The sequence below is a fragment of the Lissotriton helveticus genome, chromosome 3_2 (genome assembly GCF_964261635.1).
Source record: "Lissotriton helveticus chromosome 3_2, aLisHel1.1, whole genome shotgun sequence".
Taxonomy (NCBI): domain Eukaryota; kingdom Metazoa; phylum Chordata; class Amphibia; order Caudata; family Salamandridae; genus Lissotriton; species Lissotriton helveticus.
In genome coordinates, this window is record NC_136062.1 from 497,520,875 (window position 1) to 497,547,969 (window position 27,095).

Here is a 27,095-nt window from a genome sequence, read left to right on the forward strand (position 1 = left end):
TCTCCTTTGGCGGTGGGTCAAGGTGTTCCCCAAGGCTCTATTCTTGCACCCACGCTGTTCAATCTCTATTTGGAACCACTGGGAAATCTTCTAAGTAAATCTGGGGTCAACTATCATCTGTACGCAGACGACACTCAAATCTACCTCAAGGTTGCCTCCACTCACGATCTCTCTGTCCTAAGCTCTACCCTTGACTCCATTCAAAACTGGATGTCAACACATCAACTGATCCTGAACCCCTCCAAAACTGAGTTCCTCCTCCTCTCCTCCTCACTCTCTCCTCCCCCGGTGCAATCATGGATGGATCAGATGAATCTACTGAACACTAATCCCATCATTGTCGACAGAGAAAAATCCCTTGGTGTCATACTCGACACAAGACTCAATCTACTCTCCCATATTAATTCAATTGCAAAGTCTGCTCGATACCAACTGCGCCTGCTTTGGGGGATTCGTCGCTTCTTCCCGGTGCATGACCTCAAAACACTGGTCCAATCGCTGGTCCTCTCCAGACTAGACTACTGGAATTCTCTTCTTACTGGCCTCCCCAAAACCCACCTATCCCCCCTTAAGTCTGTTCTACATTCAGCAGCTCGTTTCATTTATGGGGCCAAAAGAAGCGACCACATCACACCCATGTTATCCACCCTCCGCTGGCTTCCCATCGAGGCAAGATCTATCTACAAGATCGCTTGTATCACCCACAAAGCCTTGCACTCCTCCTGTCCTCGCTACCTGGCGAATACACTGAAACTCTCTGGAGGCTCTAGACCATCACGAAATGCGGAAAATCTAGTGTTTGAACCTCCCACTTTCAAGAAGGAAAGTTCAGGCAACGCGGTGAGAATCTGGAACTCACTTCCGCCTCAGCTCCGGACCACCGCCTCTTCCCAGGCCTTCAAAAGGGACCTCAAAGTTCTCCTCCTCCAAAGACACTTCCAAATGTAATCCATGCCCTCTCTATTGTCTGAAGGAAGCCCTTCCATTATTGAAAAATCTACTGTACTTGACTATGGAAGTGCCTTCCCAGTGTGTTCTTGTGGTCTGAGAGTCTGCCATTTTTTGCAGTATTATCCCTCTACCCATGTTTTGTACTCGTGTGTAACATGCACCCGTCACTTTCTCGTGTAACACACTGTTTTCTACCTCTTACATTTGTTTATTTTCGATACTTGCACAAGCGCCACCATTCCCTACGTAACGTTTGTTCTTGTGCTTGAGTGCCCTCCTTATATTGCAGTATTATACCTCTATGTTTATTTTGTTCGCTTTTGTAACCTGCACACGTCACTTTTTCCTCCTGTAATGCACCGTTTGCTACCTCTTGTATTTTATTGGCGCACAATTGTCATTTTTGCTTCATTTAATGTCACTTTTGCCTTTGCATTTTTGTTCACTTGTAATGTTCTCATGTATCAGTTCTGTTCCTACTGTGAAGCCTCTGACACCTTCGGGGAAAGTCCGCGCGAGAGAAAAACGCACAAACAAATAAATAAATAAAAATAAATCGGCCCCTTCACCCATGGAGGAGCACGGTGCCCCCCCCCCCCTCTGTATCCCCCCCCCCCCCGCCTCCGGTGACATACAGCTGCAGTGACGTCACGCGGAGGTATGTGTCCATGCAAGCGCAGAGGGCGAGGACTTAAGAAGCCCTCAAAGCGTTGGCACCAACCCCACCCCCCGGGGGGGTGACCAGACCCTTCACACATTGCAGGATATTCAAGCATGGCTGGGGGGGGGCTCCTTTCACTGGTCACTGTAATGTTGGGGGCCCTGGGCCCTCATTGCTAAGAATGACTGACACGGACACAGTCAGGTACTGGTACAACTGGCCTCGAGCACGTGCGCTCGGCCCCTTTTATTAGAGCTGTGTCACCTGACCAGTGACATCAGTGGTGGGTGGGTGTCTAGTGTAGGGCATACAAGAAACACTAGACTGCTGGCTGTAACTCTGGATCAGTACAGTCACATCTGCATATGTATCAGTCTCTGTGGCACTGGTTTGAATATTAACGGCGCCAGCCCCGAGGGGGGCAGAGACCCCACAGAGGCCACGGACGCCCCCCCCCCCCAGGGACACCCCGCGGAGTGAGGCCGGCCCGTGTCACCCCTGAGCTCCGTCCCCGCAGCACTGACAATCAGTGTGGGGGGGGGCTGCGGGGGGAGGGGGAGGGGTGCAGCCTGCCGCCCCCTCCGCAACGCAGCTCAGATACAGCCCCGCACGCGCTCCCGTCTTTACAACGCGCCCTGAACCCGCCGAGGCGCTGCTTTCACTGGAGAGAGAGGGCCTGAGCAGCGGCTGGGCCGCCTGTCAGTGGTGGGGCTAAACCGGGGGACGAGTTTGACTCAGTCACTGAGGCCAGAGCCCGACCTGCAGAGGATGAGCGTGCGGTGCCCCCCACCCCCACACCCTCCCCTCTGCCCCAAGAAACGTTTGAAACCAGAGGCCGAAGGGAGCATTTGAAAGACAATGTTAATACAGCATCTGATTGAAAATCAGTTAGAAAGCATTGAGTAATCAGTAGTAGGAAAGAGTGAAGGTGCGTGCACGTGCTCAGAGAGGGCTCCAGGGCAATCTTTATATCTGACGTTTGAAAGAAGAATTTAATTGCAAATCTATGAAGAGACCAGTTTGAGACCCTCTCTTTTATGAGCATTATTTCAATGCAGAATGTGATCTTGTTTTGGCTGCATAAGTGTGTCCATCGCTACTGCCTGATACTCCACTGGGGGGTACAAATCAAGTGCGAGAGGAGTGGGAAAAACTATCTGCATTAAGGAAACGTCAGATTAGGATAGCTCTACATGGAGCATTGATGACAGAGTACTTACGGGCGGGGGCAGCACCAGCTAGCCTTCTAGTCAGATTGGAACCAAAGAGTTTCCTGGAGGATAAGCAGTTCCGGGTGGGCTGGAGCTACATAGCTAACAAGTGTACCCGGGACTGGCTTATCCTCATAATTAACACCGCAAAACGACTCAGTGAAGAGTTGCTCACAGAGATACTGGATCTAGAAACTACCATAAACAAGCATTTGCAATGCAGTAGGACTCGCATTTGTCAGATTTAGAGCTATTGGCACTGTAAATGACAATGTCTTTTATCTATCTGCTTTGGTTTGGAATGTAGTGGTTGTATGAACAGAGACACAGCTGCAGCACTGCTTATAGAATTTGAATGAGGAATTACTAGTGGAGAAGTGTGGCTCACTGGTTAGAGGAGGCAGACCTGGAAGCAGAGGTCAGCGCGGGACCAGGGTTCAATTCCCGGCTCGGCGGGGTCTTGAGTCCTAAAATATCCATGGACTCGACAATTCTCGCTCCGGTGCCTACTCGATTCACGGGTTCACACTCTGCGACTCTGGGCAATAGCTTGCTTAATCTCCACAACGGCCCCTCGCGGCGGGATGCCTGGCTTTCACCTTGTGGATACCCTGCCGGGGTTATCTCACAGGGGAATACCAGGACGGGTTCCCTAAGCAAGCGCTTAGAAACTGCTTGGTGATTTGCGCTATATAAATTCCTGTACATTTACATTTACACTATTGGGACCAGAGAAGCAGCTGCAGCACAGTCTAGAGGAATTAAAATGAGGAATTACCGATGAGACCAGAGAAGCAGCTGCAGCACTGTGTAGAGGACTTAGAATGAGACATTACCAACAGGACCAAAGATATGGTGGTAGCACGGAGTATAGGACTTAAAATGAGGAATTACCGATGAGAGTAGCAGCTGCAGCACTGTCTAGAGGACTAAGAATGAGGAATTACCACTGGGACCCGAGAGGCAGCTAGCAGCACTGTCTAAAGGACTAAGAATGAGGAATTACCACTAGGACCAGAGAAGCAGCTAGTAGCACTGTCTATAGGACTTAGAATGAGGAATAACTACTGGGAGCAGAGACACAGCTGCAGCACTGCCTAGAGGACTAAGAATGAGGAATCACCATTGGGACCCGAGAAGCAGCTAGCAGCACATAGAGAGGACTAGGAATGAGGAATAATCACTGGAAACAGAGAAACAGCTGCAGCACTGCGTAGAGGAATAACATAGGGGAAATACAACTGGGAATAGAGACACAGCTGTCACATTTGTGACCAGATAAAGATAAGATTTACAGCCCTGTTTACAGAAATGGAGGTGAAACATAATTAATCATAAAAATTAAACTGGGTGAAAGGGAGCTAGCAAGTCAAGTCAAATTTCTAACATTCTAACTTTGTGACTGCTCAAGTCGATCTTCAGTGATACCTACTCTGTATATCATAAGTGAAAAAGAAGGTGCGAAGGGGAGAACATACGGATGGCACCATCATCCTGTGATGCTGGAAAAATTACTTAATCTTCACTTTCGTACCAAATGCAGCTCAAATTAAGCAATGTGGTTTAAATAAGGCAAAGAGCAAGTATTCTTTTTTCTATAGTGAGTTCAGCAAAATACCATCTTAAATTAAGTAGTACTATAGAGATTGTAACAGAATATTAGAGGCAAATGCTATTGGGAAAAGGAATAGTGTAAGAAGGCAACATGGCGGCTTTAAAGCTGGGGAACCAAGTTCAAGTTTTGACGTGGCACCAACATCCTGTGATCCATCTAGTAGCAGAACCGCACAATGGAAATCCCAAATCTAGGCATCACACCCGGCTTCTCCACTTGACCAAACTGTGTGATCATGGGCAGATATTTCATTTCACCCTGTCTCCTATTTCTTCTTTATCATATATGAGAGCACCTTGAAATGCATGGGGTCAGTATATGCACAGTACCAACACCTCTCCTGTAGCTGATTTAATACACTATATTGTTGCATGAATGACCGTGAATGCAGCAATATAATCTAATGTACTGAGTTGAGATGCTTGCGCATGTTACAGAAATACCATTTTTCGAAGGACCATTATCATATTTTTAGATGACGTTTGTTCATACTTTACATGCTAAGCATTTTCATAGGTCGTCTCTTGGCTCTGCTCTCCATAACTAAAAGACAGTACCATTTACAATAAAAAAAACTCACACTAGTACAAATGCAATGCAATTCATTACAAAATAACAACAACATAAGCTATTGTCATTTGGCATTACACCATTTGATTTATCCTTCACAAAAGGATTTAACAAAAAAAAAAACATTTACAATGCCAACAACTCAAAATAATGTCAATGCGAGACCTACTGCATTGTAAATGCTTGTTTTAACTATTTATTTTTTAAAAGCCCCATGTGGCACTTAATTAATGTCCGCGCACTGCCCCTTTCCATAAACGAGCCAATGAACTGGAAAGGGGCGTGGTCGACATTAAAGTCAAAGCCGGGCATAGGGCGCTTTTGCATAAAACAAAAATAATCGCCCCAAACTGCACTTTCATTTTAATTGCGGGCACGCCCCTTTCTTTAGAAGGGCTCGTCTAAAGAAATGGACGGGCCGATATTAAAGTTAAAGCGCTGATTTTTTTTTCTGATTTTTTTTTCTCCACAAAGTAGCATTTAGAATGTAAGGTGTCGCATTTACGAAACTCACGCTTGTTTCTTTGGTGTTTCTGTCTCTGAAAGTGTCCAACGCGAGCATACGTACTCAAAAACATAAGAGGCCCTCGTAACAACTCCCAACAAAGGATCGGACACCACCCAGATCGTGAGTATGAGTCGACGCTTTAGAGATATTTTATTCACTTTGCCCCCACACTCTGATATTAGCACAATCACTGCTCTTCCTCAAACAATACAAATAAACCCACTACAGAAAGAACTTGGAAAGCTTTCAGGATCAGGCACAGAGTACGCGGAAATTCTTGATAAAAAAAACTGGAGACTTAATACGAAGAACAAACTACCTGTCATCCGAAATCCATCGTATGCGTTCACCGTCACACAGGCTTAAAATACGTGTATTGTCTCTTCTTTGAAAAGTACGTTGTCGGACGGACCACTCCCTTGTCTGCCTGCTAACGCTCGTAGAAAAGTACAGAAAGCGAAAAAGAAACCGAAACTTTTCAGGTCTCTCCACCCACCATGCCACATGATCACGTCCTCTCCCAGCTTTGATAAATTCATTTTATCTATTTTCGGGAAAGTTTCCCACCATTCGGCTAAACCAGAAAAATTGATATTGATGTAAAACGTATACATAAAATTGCAGTGGCCCTGGTTTTACCCTTAATATAAAACGACGAGGGAAACGTAACTTTTTTTTAACTTTCCCTCATGTATTTCGACTAACAACCCCCTCCCCCCCCAACACCGCTCTTTAAACAAGCTAGCAACAAAGCAAAAAATCCCGCCGCCCCCCGTCCCTCACTTACCTACCTCCGGCCGCTGGAAAACGCTGTGACGCACACCAGCAAGTCGGCCTGGAGCGCGCCTCGGCAGAGAAGCGGGAGGACAGGAGCGTGACGCGCGTGAACGTGCACGTTGACGTTCCCGCGCGTTCACGGACCTGAGTCGGCTCGTTCACAGCTCTGTGTCGGGCTGCTACTCCCTTGACAGGGAGGAAGGCGACTATAGAACTCGCTGGCGGGAGCGCTTCGCGCTCCAACGCCAGGCGAGCCCTAAAAATGACACCACAATTCTAGATGCAAAGGACCAGCTAAGTAAGATACAAACCGACCTGGGTGAGTACCAGGCATACATGGTGAATCAGAAGATCAAGGGATTGAAGCGCAATCTTGAGAGGTTTAGCCATGGGTGGGCCTTCCCCTATACAGAGGATGAGTATTACCAACAAGCCCCCAACCAGAATGTAGGATACCAAAGAGACAGGGCAGGTAGACCACAAGAGAGGAGAACCCCCAACCACTGGGTCTTTGATAACACGAGCAGCGAAGAGGATGAACAAACGGCTCCCCAACAGCAGAGCAACACTCGAGTCAGGTTTAACCCAGACATTAATACCGACCAGGACTTAGGAGCAATGTTCAGGGCTTTTTTAGATCAATGTCCTCACAACCAGAGAGGAGGGAATACGAGAGGCAGAGGAAGGGGACGAGCACGCCACATTCCAAACGCCACTCGACCCATGAACTCGCCCAGAATCACCCGCAGCAGGGGGCGAACGATGATATAAACGTGGAAACAAACATAGTGGTGAATCTTTCAGACCAGCCACTAACTAAGGAAGAGATGAGAGTCTTAAACAAAGGTCTGGGGTTTGTCCCCACCCCACGACACGACAGTTTCCAGTTAAGGGGAGAATTAAATGGGGTTCTTCGAAAAATCAAACTCCACAAGTTTTTTGAAGGAAAGGAACAACCACTGATGTCTGAATCCTTTAGTACAGACTTACGTCGTCCTTCAACCTTCACCCCTGCGAACCATCAAGTGGGACCAGAGGTCACAGTCTTTGAACAAAGAGTTCTTAAAGAGATCACAGAACTTGAACAAAAACAACTCAAGAGGACACACAGCAACATGTCACAAACGGATTGGAAGGCTATTAAATCACTACAGACCAACAGCTCTATTACCATTAAACCGGCGGATAAGGGTGGAGCGGTGGTGGTGATGAATACCATAGACTATGAGGCAGAAATCACCAGATTGTTGAGTGTAAGAGAGCATTACCACCCTCTTTCCCGAGATCCAACTGAAGAGCTAAAAACAACTATTCAAAAACTTGTCACCATGGTAAAAGAGAAGAAATGGATAACGGCAAAAAAGGCAGAATTCCTGATAAATCCATCCCCCAGGGTCCCGGCCTTTTATATAGTGCCAAAAATCCACAAGGTCCAAAGACCCCCCCCGGGGCGCCCGATAGTATCGGGTATAAATTCGATACTCGAGCCACTATCGCAGTTCGCTGATTTCTTTTTACGTGAATGCGTAGTTACACAACCGTCCTATGTGCAGGACACTACAGACATCCTACGGTACCTGGAAACCATTACTTACAATCCCGAGGAACAGTTCTTAGTGACAATAGACATAGAGTCACTGTATACCAACATACCCCAGGAGGCGACGCTGGTGGCAGCAGCTCGTGCCCTGGGGCAATGTGAATGGTTTTATGACACGGCACCATCGTTTGTGCTCCAGTGCATAGAACTGGCACTCACCCGCAATTTCTTCATGTACAAAAATCAACTATACCTCCAGACATCGGGGACCTCGATGGGGGCTACATTTGCCCCAAGCCTGGCGTGTATTTACGTCGGGCAATTCGAGAATAATTATATCCATCATGATTCCAATCTCTTCCAGAGGAACATTGTCCTCTGGAAGAGATATATTGATGACATCCTGTGCATTTGGAGGGGAACTGCGGACGAGTTGAACCAATTTCTCACATGGCTCAACAATTTGGACCAGTGCCTCCGTTTCACCTGGAACATAGACCGACACAAGGCCACCTACTTGGACTTGGACATACATGCAACAGAGAACACACTGACAACAACGGTCCATCAGAAGCCCACGGACATGAATTCACTGTTGCATTACAGATCTTTCCATCCAAGAGCCCTCCGGGACAACCTCCCGGTAGGACAGTTCATGAGGTACCGAAGAAATTGTACCACGACAGCCAGCTATCTAGAGCAGTCAGAAGATCTAGCAGCAAAACTAACTAACCGTGCTTATCCCACCAAAATAGTGAAACAAGCACGCAAACGGGCATTGAACACCCCCAGAGAATCCTTACTTACGAAGCACATCAGAGAAAAGAAAGAATGTATACCAGTTGTTACCACCTTTGGCCCCCAATCTACTAAGATTCGCCAAATAATCAAGAAACATTGGCACATATTAGACACCAACCTGAAGCAGATGCCACAACCCAGGTTCGCCTTTAAAAGATCCTCAAGCCTGAGAGACCGCCTGGTCCACTCGCGTGCAGCTCCGGTGGTGAAAGAAATTAATATTCCACCAGGGCACTATCGTGCGGTAGCTGCACAGTTTGCGGGTGTACTAGCAAAGTGAAATCATTCACGAGAGCCAGCGGGAAAGAATGGCACTTGAACACCTACAGTAATTGTAACACCTCCAATGTAATTTATAGACTTACTTGCCCATGTAATCTACACTACATTGGATTAACATCTAGAAAAATAAAGATCAGGATCCAGGAGCACCTTAGTACCCTGAAAACGGCGAAACTGACAACGAAGCTGGTACAACATTTTGTGAACCATCAACATCAACCCAGGGATCTGCGGTGGATAGTAATTGAAACAGTACGAGGGGACCAATACAACATGGACAACATCCTACATAAAAAGGAAGCCCGCTGGATATTTGAAGAATGCACAGATGATCGGGGATTGAACGATACTATCGAATGGCACAAATTCCAGTGAACTAGATCACACCACTGATGCCATGACGCATAGTGATGATATAAAGATAGCAGATCACAAGAGAAACAAGTACACACTATCTTTATCATATCAAAGTGAGAGATAAGACCCTACATGACCGCAGACCACGTGGTCCATAGTACATAAAACAGAGAGCAATGAGCTATCCCTAAAGAGAATATCTAATTGGAATGCGGAACGCGCAATAAACTCAGATTCGTTGAAGAAATAATCCAGTTTACCACAGGGACAAATAAACCATACGTCCCCGAATAAAAAATGGGCCAGACTTAAGTTACAAACGATAGAATGATATGCACAGAGGTGATACACACCACAGTTAGGGACCCTTTCCAATATGGCCGATCCGCTAACACATTTCATCACGCCACCTTCACGTAAAGTAACAACCACGTGATCAGGAAGCGCCGCTTGAGGCGTGCATAAAATACAAACGCCAGCACGGTGAGCGCGAGCGAGAAGGGTGAGCGGAGGCCACATCAGCTTGCACACGCGGTAAGGAGGAAATATACGCCGTGGGCACGAGAGGGAATAGAATAAAAACGAGCTCAACTGGGTAACAACCTTGGTACATTTGAGAGGACCGACTGCCGATCGCGGTTGTAACATAGGGCTCGGGTTAACTAACGAGCGGCAGGGGCAGTTGACAAACCTGTGTGTACGGGATAGCGCAGCCGGTAAATGCAGTGGCAAGGGTAGCTAGACCGAGAAACAGGAGGAGCACAGTATAATCGGCAAAAATACTTTCTGAGTAGAATAATGAGCAACTAATTATAACTTACTCGGTTTTTAGATATCGACCTAAGGGCAAACCCACTGATGGATAAAGGGGGTTCTTTTAACAGCAATTTCTTCTACGGGAGCCTGGTATGCACCTCAACATAAGGCTACCTGGTAATGTATAAGAAGGTTCTTTGGGAATGGTGCCATAGCATACCATTTTGAGTCACAATGACCGAACTGCAGTAGATGTGTGTGTTACATTTTTATTTCCATATGTGCATTCAGGTACAATAAAGGGAGAAAATCGATGATACGTGCAAGAAGTACGCTGATCCTAACACAACCCTGACAAAATCGCCGGTAATGTATAACGCGGCGATGAAACATGTTGGTTTTTATTAGAACAGGCACACGGCAAAGAATAAAATGGAGAGTGCTAGTGGAGCCCAGTTCTTTTTAACCGAATAGGTCCTATAACTCACAATTTGGAGGTTAGGCCCTATCACTTAGGTGGGTCATTCACATTACTACACAGAGTTCCTTTTCTGAGCACAGTTTTTTATCCCCTTTATTTTCAAGGTTGGCAACTGCTGATGATGATATAGTGGGGAGTCAAGCGAGAACCAGTTTGACACATCCTCCTTGGTGGTGGCTCCCGTGAGACGTTGCCAACCCCCCTTCCCCTTTTTTCACTAGAGAAGGGTTGAGCAACAGGGAAGTACAGCACAAGGGACTAATCGGTAAACCACACACGTGTTTTTAGACATGCACAGGTAAACACAGAGTGACATGAGACACTGAAATCAGTAGTAGGAGTAAAATACACCCACTATTTTGATTGTTTCAAAAAACTGAAGTAAAGGGAAAGTTCACCTAGTTGTAAGGGCAGGCACATTGTTTTGAGAAGTTGAGTGAGTAGGGGGCAGCCTGTACCCAGTCCGAATCCCCTTTGGGCCCCTTGTTGTTTGGAATGCATAAGTGTGTACCCTTGGTTTTTTACAGATCATAGGGTGAGCTGGTATCCACTATTGAATTGACACCATTTGCAATTGGTTTAGTATCTATTGTACCTAATTCTTTCGCTAAAGACCCCTAGTTCTCTGTTTGTTGTTTATCATAAAAAAGATTTGCCTGACGGCTAATTCACTTGCAAACTGCACTAAACCCAGTGGTCGAAGTGGGCGGGGTCGGCAGGGCGTGCCCCTACTTCTTTTACTAAAAAGATTCCATTCCCCTACTTTTTCTTTTCGAAACTGTGTCCCAGGACGGCAGTAATAGACAAGGCCTTCAGATAAGGCTCGGCTTTCGTGGCCGTTCGGGACAGGTGGGACTGGCAGAGAAGGAAAAGGACTCTGGGGCAGATTTACGAGCCCCTTGCGACACTTTTGCGCAGCTGTTGCGTCACTTTTGTGATGCAGCGGCGGCGTAACCAATGCGCCATGTTGCAACTTATTTACAACGTGACGCATCTAGGCAGATGCGTCACGTTGTAAAGCCCTGCGCCACATGAATCCTGCGTCAGGTTTCATGTGGATGTTCTGTCGCAGGGTGGGCGTTCCCTCGTAGGAAAGCCCCATAAAACTGACGCAGTGAAATCTACAAGATTTCACGGAGTCAGTTTTACGACGCTGCTGCGTCAAATCCTTACGCCTGCTTGAAGCAGGCGTAAGGAGTGACGCACCACGTTATGTATGGGTGGCCCCTGTGCATTGCAGGAGTTGCGTCGCGCTTGCGACGTGACTCCAGCAATGCGCCGCCCGTACGCCACAAGAGGCGTCAGGCATCTGCCCTTCCTTGCACCAGGTAGCGCCACATTGTAAATGCGGCGCATCTGTGGTGGCGCAGGGAGGGAATTGCGTGACGCATCAGTTCTGGCGCATCCCTGCTGATTTGCAGAGATGCGCCAGAACTTGTAAATATGCCCCTCTGTCTCTTCCTTCCTGCCCAGAGAAGACACAGATAATATTCATATCCACTTCTGCTCTACGGTGGCCGCTGCCCTCCCACCCCTCCTCCACTCTTTCCCTCTCTTTCTGCATAGCAGCCCCTCCTCACTTACTGAAAACCGTGGCTTGAAGAAACGGTTCACAACCTCTCTTTCCTGCTTTCATTGAGCTGCTGCCCTGTGAAATGGATCCCAAAAAGAAAACACTTTTGATGGAAATGCCCTCTTTTTCTGACATTTTACTATTCCAAAGCGCAGCCTCGGGACGGAGTGAAATAAAAGGTTTAAAATATGAAAAATAAATACATACCTAAAGAAAGCAAGCCGGAGTGGTGGTTCCAAAGTGGCCGGATTGGTTTTATTCACACCCAAACACATCAGCCTCACTTTTAAGAGTTTGCCAGTGAAGCGCTACTTTTGTTTTCTCGTCTCTCTTTGAAAATCATTGTTGTCCCCAGGTGGGGAAGTGCACCATTCCTGGATGAACTGCAATACCTGGTTGATGGGTGGATTGGAAAACAAAATGTGTACCATGGCTCTGTGTTTATGGGTGTGGTCTTTTTAACCCAGACTGCTTACGTTTTGTAAGGATATAAGCAAAGGACATTGAAACGGTTACCTGCAGGGCCCTGTAGTCGTGTCCTGAACTTTTCCGATAAAAGCTCTCACTGATTTCTGAATAGTGAGTGAGAGATCGTTAAGGTAACCATGTTGTTTCTGCTTACATTATTTCACATGCTTCACTTAATCTTACATTCCTTATGAGTGTTTGCTTTTTCCGGGAAGTTTTTTAAATTGTTTTAGGGAGCCTATTACTCTTGTCTAGTGCGTAATTTGAATTGAGTCGCCTCCAGGTGTTATAGCGAACACAATTAAGTTGTAGCTGAAGGCACTGGAAGTTTCTCTCAGGGCGGCAGCATGGTGTTCAGTGGGGGAAAGGATGTGGCACTATGGTCAGAGCTGCTGAATTTGGAACTGGGGAACCAGGTTCAGCTTTCATGACCAGTCCACCAGACCACTCTGCTGATGAAACACATTCCCATGCTACACCTTAGAAGGACCTGACAGACCTTAGAAGCCCAGGTGTCTTAGCACAAGCAGGTGTACCCGAGTGGTGTCAATTGTGTGTTAACCTTGGAGGCCTGTCCACCACAATCCACACTGAAGTTCACCTCTAGCCTTGCGGGCAGGCCCACAAAGCAGCACACCTTAGAGCAACAGTGATCCAGTCACCGACTCTGTCACTGAGGTCAAATGAACATTGAGCAGGTTAGGGCGGTGTGAATGGTGTGACCGCATTGAGTACCTATTGCGGGTGGGTGCGTAGTGTTGCATGTATATTATGGTTTAGAAAAAACTTGCTGCCTCCTTCCTGGCCTCCAGCAACTTTCAGCAACAATAAAATGTCATGATAACTCCGGTGATTAATGTTCTTCCTAGAGAGAGATTGAAGTTTTGTCTAGTGGAAGGGTTGACTCCTGGAAAGGTAGCGCAAAGGGTTAATGTGCCTGCTACAAAGAACATGTACCCTGCAGATCACAAAGTGCACATAATGTTAACAAGGTGAGTGGATTATTGCTTTTGTCAGAGATTCTTTTGTTACTTGCAGTTTATAAGTTAAAATCCTAACATAGAACAGTGAGATATTAAACTATTCTGCAGACTATTATGGTTGTCATGTGACCTCTACACCTTGTAGTCATTTGTCTTATGTAACCTTTCCTATACAGTGATTTTACACACGTATAAATGATTGTCTCTGTGTAGTGTGTGTGATGTAAAGTGCTGTGACATCGTACACTGGTACGAGTGGCGCTGTAAAACAAATGATATGCATCTGAGAAAGAGTGTGGTTATGGAGACTTGAGGGGGACTCTTAAAGCATGGTAGTGATGGAGTCGAGGCGTAAGTGGTCATTGGAAGCACCAACAAACATTGTTGCACAGGGCGCGACCAGCGCTAAAGCCGGCCCTGCCATCGAGGCCAGTCCACCTCACCCATTGGTACCTCCATTGGCCTTGTTTCAGCAGTAGTAGCTGCAACTCACCAGGGATCGGCAATGCAGGATTTGCACGCACACCAAACTAAGTTTGCAAACTTCACAGTCTCTCTGCTACATGCACAAGCACTTATAACATGTGCTGCCTGCTCTGGAGCCATTGGAATTATGCTGCAGTGTCGACTAAATTATGCAGCCCAAAAAAAGGCTGCAGCATAATGCAACATATTTTCTTGTACTTTATTATTTTGACATTTGTACACATGTTAAGTCTCTGTGAAGATTCTGCCTCATTAATACCAGTGTAACATACACACGCAGCAGAGAGAAAGGTGATCAGTCCGCCTTTGCAACGGGCCGTCCACTTTGCAGCAACACAAGTCACGTTTTCTAGTAACTTTTTATCGGTTTCAGCTACAAAAATGGTTATTTGAAATTGTAAGATTATGAAGTGGATGATGTATTATGTGTCACATATTGCAGAGGCATGATTATATAGAAAACATTTGCAAATTCGGATATTTTGCCATTCATGTTTGAGCTGCTCTTGTGGAAGAAGGGAGGAGAAGTGCTGATGAGAGAAACTGCAAGGCTCGGAGACAAATGGCTTGTGATTCCACTTTTAAGCGTATTTGGGACATTGTGTGAATGCAAATATATCTCACTTTGTGAATATATTTAAATGCCAATACCTCCTATTAAACCTTAAATAATAAAGTGTATCCTTTGGTTGAATTAAATAACACAATAATCTGTAACTGGTCAGTGAAATGCCAAACAAATACTGAAAATTGGGATGTTTTGCACATTCTGGCCACACCTCTGACTCCGCCCACTGACGCAATCCTTGGGTTATCCCCGCCCTCAGTCTCCGTCCAGAGTTCCCCTACTTTTTTCCCCACTTCGACCACTGACTAAACCAGAGCTAAAAAGAATGAGCACACCCTTGAGCAGACGACAGATGGACGGCTCACCAGCCACGAGTTCACGCAGGAGTGACCGCAGACCTGCAGCGACTGGCGGCGGACAGGCCTGCGGGCACCGGTCACTGGAGGAAGCTATAGGGCGTGAGGCGAGTGTGTGTGAGGTGCCCTCAGTGCCAGACTCGTGCGCTTGGCACTGTGGAGCACAGACCGGTGACTCACAAGGCAGGGTCAGCTCAGGCCCACCAGAGACCAGCCCCTCACAGGTGCTGGGTCCTGTGGCACAAAGACCCCTCCCCCACGCCCCACACCCACAGAAGAACCTCCCTGCCCCGCTGAGCGTCTCTCAAGCTCTGCAGCTCACCGCAGACCCATAGAGCACAGCCACAAGGTGCCAAGGACACTGGCACTATGCATTAAGTGTCAAGAAAAGGCAAATTATGTGGCCAAATGCAGGCCATTTTCAATTTTACTTCACTGTTTTATCATTTTTAAAGGTTAACACCATATGGTTGACGGTTTCACTTCATTAATATCAGGTTAACATCTAAATACAGCAAGCAACGCCTGAAAAGCACCAGCCCACCCCCTGCGCGGCCTGCCTGTCTTTGCCATGGGTCTTCATGCACTGAGTGTCCTGAACCCCATGTGTGACCGTGACACCCACCTCTGCCTTCCTCATCTAATAGATGTTTCCTATTTAAGATTTAAAGGTACAACATTTTTATGTGCACAATGTCTCCTTCACTCAGGCAGGAGATAGCACCCAGGCGCGGCTTGGTAAGTGCTGTTAGCGCTCTATGAATCCCTGCTTGGATTATATTGGTATCTGTGCCCGTCTGTCTCATTCCTGGACGAGGGGCCACAGCTGTGACCTCTGGCTCGCTCCTTGCGAACACTGACACTTCCTTTACGACCCCTGACCAGAGCGATCACAAAGGCAGTGGCAGGAACTGAATGAAAACTGAGCTCATGTGAACCATTCATTTTTTGTTGCCCATTCATAACTGGAGGGAAACATCCATCACAACGCAACTTTTACGACGCACTACCATTAAAACGCAGGATTTACAACGCAAGTCATTACAACGACTTGCGCTGGAGGGCGCTGTAGGATAGGAAATAGTTTAATTTACTATCCAAAACCTTCCCTACTATCCACGGGGACTGGAGTTGGAATAGTAAATTTAACTATTCCACTATCCAGCGCCCCCCAACGCAAGTCGTTGTAAACGAATTGCGTTGTAAAACCTGCGTTGTAAAGGCATGCATAGTAAAAGCATGCGTTGTGATGACATACATCCATAACTGGAAGGTTTTCACTCATTTGATTGTATCCTCAGTATGTATATTAATGTATAGATTAATGAACTCACGCAGAAGGTTTCTAAAGCAAATACAAGATACAAATCTATTTTAGTACCATATATTTATATATACATATATATAGATACATACACATACATACATACACATACATACATATATATCCAATGAGAAAAACAAAGGTTCAAGAGATGTTATAGTTGGGTGGAAATGTCAGTTTCAAATGAACAAAACCACTGAAATCCACCTGTTATAGTTATCTTAAGTATGTACGACTCGCACTCTAAAGTAACTATACCTCGTACCCCGCAATGCACAGCGTTGTCATCAATGAAGTCATTTCAGGTGTTGCAGAGACGTCATCAATGATGTCATAGAGCATTTTGCAAGTGATGTAATAACTGCACTATTTAGCAGAGCATGGCAAGGGCGCGAGTTACTGTTACTTTCCGGCATAAGTTATAGTTACTTGAGATAACTATAACTGGTAACGTCAGTGGTTTTGTTCATTTAAAATACTAAGTTTTAACTTACATTTTCTCCCAACTATAACATCTCTTTAAACTTTGGTTTTTTCACTGAATTTCTAAGTTTTTTTTTTAATGTGAGTAACATATTATTACAATTAATAACTTGTACGTCACATTAATCCCTGTTTTTCCCCCTGAAATTCTATGTTTTCTTAATGTAAAGTAAGATGTCTATCAGCATGTGTGGCGTGATCCAACCCCCAGGAGCATTCAACACCACGCTGCACGCAGCCAAAGGCTGTGTACCGTGCGGGGTTGTGCGCCCCTTCGGGACCTCCCCTCTTCCCCCCTCCGCTGCTGCTCACGGCTGGCTATGTCATGAAAAGATTTAAAAGGTGTCATTTTCAATAAGGCAGACGGATTGGTTTTGTTAAAGGCACAAAACATAAAAATAGCAGCAGCGGGGTCTATTGCCTTCATCAAGGGGTCAGCACATCAATGCATATAAAGCTGACCTTTTGGCTTTCTCGAAAAGTGATCAATCGCCATAAACAAAGGATTATTTCATACATTCACACATTGCAAAGTTTAACAATAATGGTTGTGATAAACTAGTTACAGAAAAGCCTTTTTAATTAAAACATTATCAAGTATTTGAGTATTTTAAAACATTTTTCAGGCCACAAAGTGCAGGCACAGAACCAACCACAAGGGGGCGCTGCACTGCAGCTAAAGAGCTTCCAGTTCTGGTGTGGAGTGCTTGAAGAGATCTGGTTCGATCTCCTGGGATCAAAGATTCAATGACCCAGGAGGCTTACAGTGTGTTTATAATGCTGTGGGCGGGGGGATGCTGCACTCCCTGCAGCCCCCTACAACTTTAAAGTCAATTCTTGGTGATGCCCCTGACCCTTCTAAGGGCACCACCAACAGGAAAATCTATAAATATTAAATGCACTAGAGCATTATGGGGGACCCTTGCCAGAGTAGTGAATGATTAATGAGTGACTCCTGCTGCGCATTTATTATTCATTTTTAATTTTGCGACTCGGGCAACTACATGATTGTGTAATGTTGGGGGCAGCGGGTGTGGTCCCCAAGGCTCCCCCAGGCTCCAAGGTAGCACCTAAATTGGGAGCAGGCGCAGCTGGTCATTTGTATATATATGGTACAGAATAGATTTTGATCTTTAGGAACCTTTTCCCTTATTTTATTGATCGTTTAACCGTTGAGTTCAGGGGCGGCCATTACGCTGTAGTGTTATGGAGCAGCTCCTTCTCTGGCATCATTAGAGTCAGAAAGTAATGTGATGTCACTTCCTGTGAAATCCACGTCTAAACATTTGGATGATGTCACTTCCGCTACCCCTGGAATTTTGGTGAATCAACGCCAATGTCTCCACCATCCCACTGGTGTCACAGACCAAGCTCTGTCACCACTTGGGGGTTGTGGCCCCCACTGTAACATCCAGTGGGTGAGTATTGCCTCTCCGGCCCTGCGGCCTGTGCCATCCCACGGGTCCTGGGGTCCCCTATTCCATCTCATTCCTGGCACAGAGGCTCATGGCCCACCACCCCTGGGCACCTTACCATCAGCGTGTCTTTGTAGCGGCCCACCACCCATGGTCACGTTTCCTTCAGCGTGTCCGTGTAGCGGCCCACCAACCATGGTCACCTTAACTTCAACGTGTCCATGTAGCGGCCCACCACCCATGATCACCTTACCATCAGTGTGTCTTTGTGGCGGCCCACCACCCCTGGGCACCTTACCATCAGTGTGTCTTTGTAGCGGCCCACCACCCATGGTCACGTTTCCTTCAGCGTGTCCGTGCAGCGGCCCACCACCCATGGTCACCTTACCATCAGCGTGTCTTTGTAGCGGCCCACCACCCCTCGACACTTTACCATCAGCGTGTCCGTGTAGCAGCCCACCACCCATGGTCACGTTTCCTTCAGCGTGTCCGTGTAGCGGCCCACCACCCATGGTCACCTTACCATCAGCGTGTCTTTGTAGCGGCCCACCACCCCTGGGCACCTTACCATCAGCATGTCTTTGTAGCGGCCCACCACCCCTGGGCACCTTACCATCAGTGTGTCTTTGTAGCAGCCCACCACCCCTGGGCACCTTACCATCAGCGTGTCTTTGTAGCGGCCCACCACCCTTGGGCACCTTACCATCAGCGTGTCTTTGTAGCGGCCCACCACCCCTGGGCACCTTACCATCAGCGTGTCTTTGTAGCAGCCCACCACCCCTGGGCACCTTACCATCAGCGTGTCTTTGTAGCAGCCCTCCACCCCTGGGCACCTTACCTTCTGCGTGTCTTTGTAGCAGCCCACCACCCTTGGGCACCTTACCATCAGCGTGTCTTTGTAGCAGCCCACCACCCCTGGGCACCTTACCATCAGCGTGTCTTTGTAGCAGCCCACCACCCTTGAGCACCTTACCATCAGCGTGTCTTTGTAGCGGCCCACCACCCATGGTCACCTTACCTTCAACGTGTCTTTGTAGCACCCCACCACCCTTGGACACCTTACCTTCAGCGTGTCTTAGTAGCGGCCCACCACCCATGGTCACCTTACCTTCAGCGTGTCTTTGTAGCGGCCCACCACCCATGGTCATCTTACCTGCAGCGTGTCCGTGTAGCGGCCCACCACCCATGGTCACCTTACCTTCAGCATGTCCTTGTAGCGGCCCATCTCCGAGTGGGCAGTGATGAGGCAGCCCAGCACGCGGAACCTGCCGGCGGGGTCCTCGCTCTTCTCCAGCACCCTCAGCCACACCTGCATGGCCCGGTCCGTCTGGTTGGCCTGGTAGAGCTGCAGCCCCTTCTCGATCTGCTGCTTGGTCTGGTCCTGACCCATCTCAGCACCAGGAATGGTCACTTGACCCCCTGACCCGGGCACCTCCTCCCCTGTGGCCGTCCTTGTGGCTCCAGACACCGCAGCTGTGCTCGGGGTGGAGGCTGGCAATGCCCTCCTCAGGGCAGCCCGTCCCTGGGCCTGGTCGACTGCGTCCAGCCACCCTGCTTAAGACTGCCAAGCTACCCCAGGGTGTCTCACAACAGTGCCTCTGTGCCCACTGCGGAGGGTGGCTCGACTAGACAATCTTTCAGTGCCCGCTGCGGAGGGTGGCTTGATAGACAATCCTTCAGTGCCCGCTGCAGAGGGTGGCTTGATAGACAATCCTTCAGTGCCCGCTGCGGAGGGTGGCTTGATAGACAATCCTTCAGTGCCCGCTGCAGAGGGTGGCTTGATAGACAATCCTTCAGTGCCCGCTGCGGAGGGTGGCTTGACTAGACAACCCCTCTGTGCCCACAGTGGAGGCTGGCATGACTACACAACCCTTTGTGCCCACGTGGAGGCTGGCTCGAGTGAACAGCTCCTCTGTGCCCACGGCGGAGGGTGGCTCGAGTAAAATGTGCCTCCGTGCCCACGGTAAAGGTTCATCCGTCAAGGAGGTCCTTCGACCCGCTCCTTTGTGCCCAACGTGGATGTGCACGCACCAACTTGCTGTGGACAGACTGCCTATGCAGGGACAGGGTCTTGTTTATGCCCCGGTTGTGGGCAGAGTCTGGTGTATGCCCCGGTTGTGGGCAGAGTCTGGTGTATGCCCCGGTTGTGGGCAGAGTCTGGTGTATGCCCCGGTTGTGGGCAGAGTCTGGTGTATGCCCCGGTTGTGGGTAGGCTGCTGGCCGCACGGTCCGTGCCTGCCCTCGGGAGATGCCTGGTTAATCGGTCCAAGGGCCACCCTGCGCTGGCCTGAACCAGCGACGCGGTGCCCACAGCAGTGGCAAGGGGGCCTCTCAGTGCCCACAGCTGTGCCAGGGGGTCCCTCTCTCTCCGTGCCCACAGGGGGCCTCTCAGTGCCCGCAGGGTTGCAGGGGGCCTCTCAGTGCCCGCAGGGTTGCAGGGGGCCTCTCTCTCAGTGCCCGCAGGGTGCCTCTCGGTGCCCGCAGGGTGGCAGGGGGCCTCTCGGTGCCCGCAGGGGGCCTCTCGGTGCCCGCAGGGTTGCAGGGGGCCTCTTTGTGCCCTCAGCTGTTGCAGGGGTCTCTCGGTGCCCGCAGCGGTGGCAGGGGGCCTCTCAGTGCCCGCAGGGTGGCAGGGGGCCTCTCTCTCAGTGCCCGCAGGGTGGCAGGGGGCCTCTCGGTGCCCTCAGCTGTTGCAGGGGCCTCTCGGTGCCCGCAGGGTGGCAGGGGGCCTCTCAGTGCCCGCAGGGTTGCAGGGGGCCTCTCTCTCAGTGTCCGCAGGGTGGCAGGGGGCCTCTCGGTGCCCGCAGGGTGGCAGGGGGCCTCTCGGTGCCCGCAGGGGGCCTCTCGGTGCCCGCAGGGTTGCAGGGGGCCTCTCGGTGCCCTCAGCTGTTGCAGGGGTCTCTCGGTGCCCGCAGCGGTGGCAGGGGGCCTCTCTCTCAGTCCCCGCAGGGTGGCACGGGGGCCTCTCGGTGCCCGCAGGGGTGCAGGGGGCCTCTCTGTGCCCGCATCTCTCTGTGGATTTGTAAAGTTCCTCTGTGCCAGTGCGCGGGTGCCGCATGGGCCACTGTGCTATGCCTGGGGTGGAGGCTGCCTTGGCACGCTGGAGTGGGCAGAGCGCTGTGCCCACGGGGGGCCCTCCGGCTCCGAGTGGGGCTCCGTGCCCAGGGGTCCTCAGTGCAGGGGCCCGGGGCTGGCAGCAGACAGGACCCCGGGCAGACTCCAAGCCCTGGACGAGTCTCAGACGAGGGTGGGGCGGGAGCCCCCCGCCCCGCCCCTCTGCCCGGCCCCACAGCTGCCCCTGCCACTCCGGCCGGGCCTGGCAGGAATAGAAGACTGGGCAGATCCCAAGGTGACCGCGCCAGCAGCCCCCCTGGCCCCCAGACCCCCCCCCCCCCCCCCGGGCCCCTGAACACAAATACTCCAAGACGGGTGAGTATAAATACCAGCCCCGCCCCCATTCATTGACATAAACACCCGCCGGCGCGGGGGGGGGGGGGGCTGTGAGTGGAGCTGGAAGACCCCCCCCCCAGGGTATTAATAACTCAAGAAACACACGCGGGGGGGCAAGAATGCGCGAGGCGCAGATCAAGGAGTTCAGTGACTTGAGCAGGAGGGGCGGGGGGGGGGGCAGAGGGGCGTCACGGGGGGGGGGGGGCAGAGGGGCGTCACGGGGGGGGGGCAGAGGGGCGTCACGGGGGGGGGGGGGTCGAGGGGCACCAGAAGGAGAGGGGGGAGGGGCGGGGGCGGTGATACCATGGAAGTAAGGGAGGATGAAAGGGGGGGCATACCATGGAAGTAAGGGAAGATGAAAGGGGGGCATACCATGGAAGTAAGGGAGGATAAAAGGGGGGCATACCATGGAAGTAAGGGAGGATAAAAGGGGGGCATACCATGGAAGTAAGGGAGGATAAAAGGGGGGCAAACCATGGAAGTAAGGGAGGAGGAAGGAGGGGCCATACCATGGAAGTAAGGGAGGATAAAGGGGGGCATACCTTGGCAGTAAGGGAGGATGAAAGAGGGGGCATACCATGGAAGTAAGGGAGGATGAACGGGGGGTATACCATGGAAGTAAGGGAGGATGAAAGGGGGAGCATACCATAGAAGTAAAGGAGGATGAACGGAGGGCATACCATGGAAGTAAGGGAGGATGAAAGGGGGAGCATACCATAGAAGTAAAGGAGGATGAAAGGGGGGCCATACCATGGAAGTAAGGGAGGATGAAAGGGGGAGCATACCATAGAAGTAAAGGAGGATGAAAGGGGGGCCATACCATGGAAGTAAGAGAGGATAAAGGGGGGGCATACCATGGCAGTAAAGGAGGATGAAAGAGGGGGCATACCATGGAAGTAAGGGAGGATGAACGGGGGTATACCATGGAAGTAAGGGAGGATAAAAGGGGGGCATCCCATGGAAGTAAGGGAGGATGAACGGGGGTATACCATGGAAGTAAGGGAGGATAAAAGGGGGGCATCCCATGGAAGTAAGGGAGGATGAACGGGGGGGCATACCATGGAAGTAAGGGAGGAGGAAAGGGGGGCATACCATGGAAGTAAGGGAGGAGGAAAGGGGGGCCATACCATGGAAGTAAGGAAGGATGAAAGGGGGGCCATACCATGGAAGTAAGGAAGGATGAAAGGGGGGGCATACCATGGAAGTAAGGGAGAATGAAAGCAGGGGCATACAATGGCAGTAAGGGAGGATGAAAGAGGGGGCATACCATGGAAGTAAGGGAGGATGAACGGGGGTATACCATGGAAGTAAGGGAGGATGAACGGGGGTATACCATGGAAGTAAGGGAGGATAAAAGGGGGAGCATACCATAGAAGTAAAGGAGGATGAAAGGGGGGCCATACCATGGAAGTAAGAGAGGATAAAGGGGGGGCATACCATGGCAGTAAAGGAGGATGAAAGAGGGGGCATACCATGGAAGTAAGGGAGGATGAACGGGGGTATACCATGGAAGTAAGGGAGGATAAAAGGGGGGCATCCCATGGAAGTAAGGGAGGATGAACGGGGGTATACCATGGAAGTAAGGGAGGATAAAAGGGGGGCATCCCATGGAAGTAAGGGAGGATGAACGGGGGGGCATACCATGGAAGTAAGGGAGGAGGAAAGGGGGGCATACCATGGAAGTAAGGGAGGAGGAAAGGGGGGCCATACCATGGAAGTAAGGAAGGATGAAAGGGGGGCCATACCATGGAAGTAAGGAAGGATGAAAGGGGGGGCATACCATGGAAGTAAGGGAGAATGAAAGCAGGGGCATACAATGGCAGTAAGGGAGGATGAAAGAGGGGGCATACCATGGAAGTAAGGGAGGATGAACGGGGGTATACCATGGAAGTAAGGGAGGATAAAAGGGGGGCATCCCATGGAAGTAAGGGAGGATGAACGGGGGGGCATACCATGGAAGTAAGGGAGGAGGAAAGGGGGGCATACCATGGAAGTAAGGGAGGAGGAAAGGGGGGCATACCATGGAAGTAAGGGAGGAGGAAAGGGGGGCCATACCATGGAAGTAAGGGAGGATGAAAGGGGGGCCATACCATGGAAGTAAGGAAGGATGAAAGGGGGGCATACCATGGAAGTAAGGGAGAATGAAAGCAGGGGCATACAATGGCAGTAAGGGAGGATGAAAGGGGGGTATACCATGGAAGTAATCGAGGATGAACAGGGGGCACACCAGGGCAAGTCCTACCTTACACTTACAATGCTCCCTGCCCTTGGACCTTCCATAGGGGTGTCTGATATGAAGAAAAGGGAAGGTTTAGGGACTGGCCAGTGGGTGCACTTGCCCAGTCAGCATGACAGTACCAGACTGCACGCAGGCTCTGCAATGACAGGCCTTAGACACACTTTACCAGGCTGGTTCTGTGGGTGGCACAACCAGTGCTGCAAGCCCACCAGCAGCATTTGGTTTACAAGCTCTGGGCACTCCTGGTGCACTGTACTAGGGTCTGTCAGGTAAACCAAACTAGCCAATCATGGAACCACTGATTAATACATTCATTTACAATAGGGAGCACATGCACTGTGGCACTGGACAGCAGTGGCACAGTGCCCAAAGCATCTAACACCAGCAAAAACACATGAGGCAACAGCAAAAATGGAAGGGAGACCCACACCAATGGTGCCAGGTCTAACACGTGTCCCCTCCAGCTGAAATGTGGGGAGAACTACACTAACTCCAGGGAGTTCTCATCACTAAGGTGGAAAAATCTGGACAGACCATCAGCGTTGGCGTGATCTGTGCCAGGGCGATGTTCCACTCTAAAGTCCATACCCTGTAAGGAAATGGACCCCCTCAATAGCTTTGGATTCTCACCCCTCATCTGCATCAACCATCTGAGGGGCCTGTGGTCTGTCTGAACCTGGAAGTGAGTCCCAAACAGGTAGGGTCTTAGCTTCTTCAATGCCCAGACCACAGCAAATGCCTCACGCTCAATTGCACTCCATCTCTGTTCCCGTGGAAGTAACCTCCTACTAATGAAGGCTACAGGTTGATCTAGGCCCTCCTCAATTATCTGTGACAAAACAGCCCCCACACCATGCTCTGAAGCGTCTGTCTGAACGATAAACTCTCTGGAGAAGTTGGGTGCCAGGAGCACGGGCGGCGTGCACATGGCAGCTTTCAGGGTCTCAAAAGCTTTCTGACAGGTGTCAGTCCAAACCACTTTCTTGGGCTGCTTGCTGGAAGTCAGCTCTGTCAAAGGTGCAACAATGTTGCCATACCCCTTGACAAACCACCTAAACAGGCCCTCATCTCTGTCTGGGTTTTGGGAGGTTCCCAAGCCAGGATGGTTTTAATCTTGGGTTGTAGGCGCACCACCTGGCTGCTCCTAACTTGGCGCCCCAGGTACACCACGGAACCCTGCCCGATCTGACACTTACTCACCTTGATCGTGAGGACTGCCTTCCGCAGCGCCAACAACACTTCCCAGAGGGGGCGCAGATGTTCTTCCCAACTGGCGCTGAACACTGCGATGTCATCCAGGTAGGCGGCACTGAACTCATCCAGTCCAACCAACATCTGGTTGATCAACCTCTGAAAGGTGGTAGGGGCATTCTTCATCCCAAAGGGTATAACCCGAAACTGGAAATGCCCATCTGGTGTGGAGAATGCTGACCTCTTCTTTGCCCCATCAGTCAAGGCGAACTGCCAGTACCCAGATGTCAAATCAAACGTGGTGAGGTACCGTGCAGTCCCTAGCCAATCAATGAGCTCATCAGCTCTGGGGATGGGGTGCGCGTCAGTCTTCTTGACTGAATTGAGCCCTCGGTAGTCCACACAGAAGCGGAGTTTGGGTGTAGCACCCGGCGCGGCAGCCGTTGGGACCAAGAACACTGGGCTGGCCCGAGGACTGCTAGAGGACTCAATCACCCCTAGCGCAAGCATCTTTGAGACCTCCACTTTGATGCAAGCCCTCACCCTGTCAGTTACTGTTGGACAGGCCGCATGGTCGGGCTGCCCCCCTCCCCGCAATGGGACCGGGACCCTGGCTCTCCCTGCATCCCCAGCCAGAGTCCCCACACGACCAACCGAAGTACCCTGCAATCCCTCCACTACAAGACACCAGCTCCGGACCCAGCCGGGCCGGGTCACCATCCACACCACAACATCGACCCGGCCGCCATCTTGGGGCACTGCAGCACGAGGCCGCGTGGCCTCAGCTCGACCCTAACCTGGGCCCGGCCGGCCCCGACATCGAGGCACCAACCTCCCCCCAGGAAGCAGAGTGACCACTTGGCGGGTCAATGGGAGAAGGAATCGTCAACGGCTCTCCTCCGCCAGGTGTCGATCACCCCCGGCCGCCCTGAGCGCTGGCTCCACCCCCCTGCTGGGTGTCTGGACTCCCTCATCCCGGACCCCCCGGCCCCCCAGGCGCGAGGGTCCGGACATCAAAGGGGACCAGACCTATAACTGGGGCAGGGCCAGACCAGGACGGCAGTTGTATCCTGGAGTCGAGAGACCCGAGAAGAACTCATCCGTAACTGGCCTGCTGGCGCTGCCGCGGCCCTCTGCCTCGTGAAACCATCGTCTTGGCCTGCTGGCGCTGCCGCGGCCCTCTGCCTCGTGAAACCATCGTCTTGGCCTGCTGGCGCTGCCGCGGCCCTCTGCCTCGTGAAACCATCGTCTTGGCCTGCTGGCGCTGCCGCGGCCCTCTGCCTCGTGAAACCATCGTCTTGGCCTGCTGGCGCTGCCGCGGCCCTCTGCCTCGTGAAACCATCGTCTTGGCCTGCTGGCGCTGCCGCGGCCCTCTGCTTTGTGAGACTATCATCTTGGCCTGCTGGCGCTGCCGCGGCCCGATCCACAGACACTCCAGCTCGAGGATTGTGAGCTCGCCTCTTACCCCCACCGGTACCGATCCGGTACCAAGACTGTCCCGCTACCCCCTTTCCCTACAGAGACTAGAAGTGAGAGGACCCCCGGGTCCGAGACCTCCTGTATCGCTTATAACCTTGCCTTACGAACCTTATATAAAGCCTTGAACTCGACTTGGTGTGGTGCCTGTTTGTGGGGAGGGAGGTAACTTGTCTGTACGATCGCCGGAGACGGTCCCCCTCGGGGATCTCTCCCTCAGTGTCCGGCCGACCCTCAGGGTCCCCGTCTAACATTGGTGGCCAGCGACGGGATCCGAACCTACGCATAATCGTACAGAAAGTTACCCGACCCACGACACACGACCACCATGACAACAGAGAGCGGAACAACGGAGAAATTCCAGATGGAAAAATTGGAAGACTACAACCACCGAGAACTGAAGCAATATTGCATGGAACTTGGTCTCCCAACCACGGGTCTGAGTACGAAGGAAGACTTCAAACGAGCCCTAGAAGCCTGGGCAGAAACGGGTACGGCCGTACCCCGAACACAAACATCCGAAACAAGCCCCGCACCAGCTAAAGAAGGAGCGGGTCTCTCCCTGGAAGAGATCCG

At 50.6% G+C, this 27,095-nt stretch overlaps 1 protein-coding gene across 1 annotated transcript in view; it reads right to left on the minus strand.

Moving 5' to 3' along the window:
- Positions 1 to 20,577, minus strand: part of RAPSN (receptor associated protein of the synapse) — a 123,200-nt gene extending 102,623 nt beyond the window's left edge. The window contains exon 1 of the mRNA XM_078684708.1: positions 19,365 to 20,577. Within this exon, the coding sequence (XP_078540834.1) occupies positions 19,365 to 19,556 (192 nt within the window). The 5' untranslated portion in view covers positions 19,557 to 20,577. The remainder of the gene's footprint in view (positions 1 to 19,364) is intronic.
- Between the last annotated feature and the right edge of the window lie 6,518 nt (positions 20,578 to 27,095).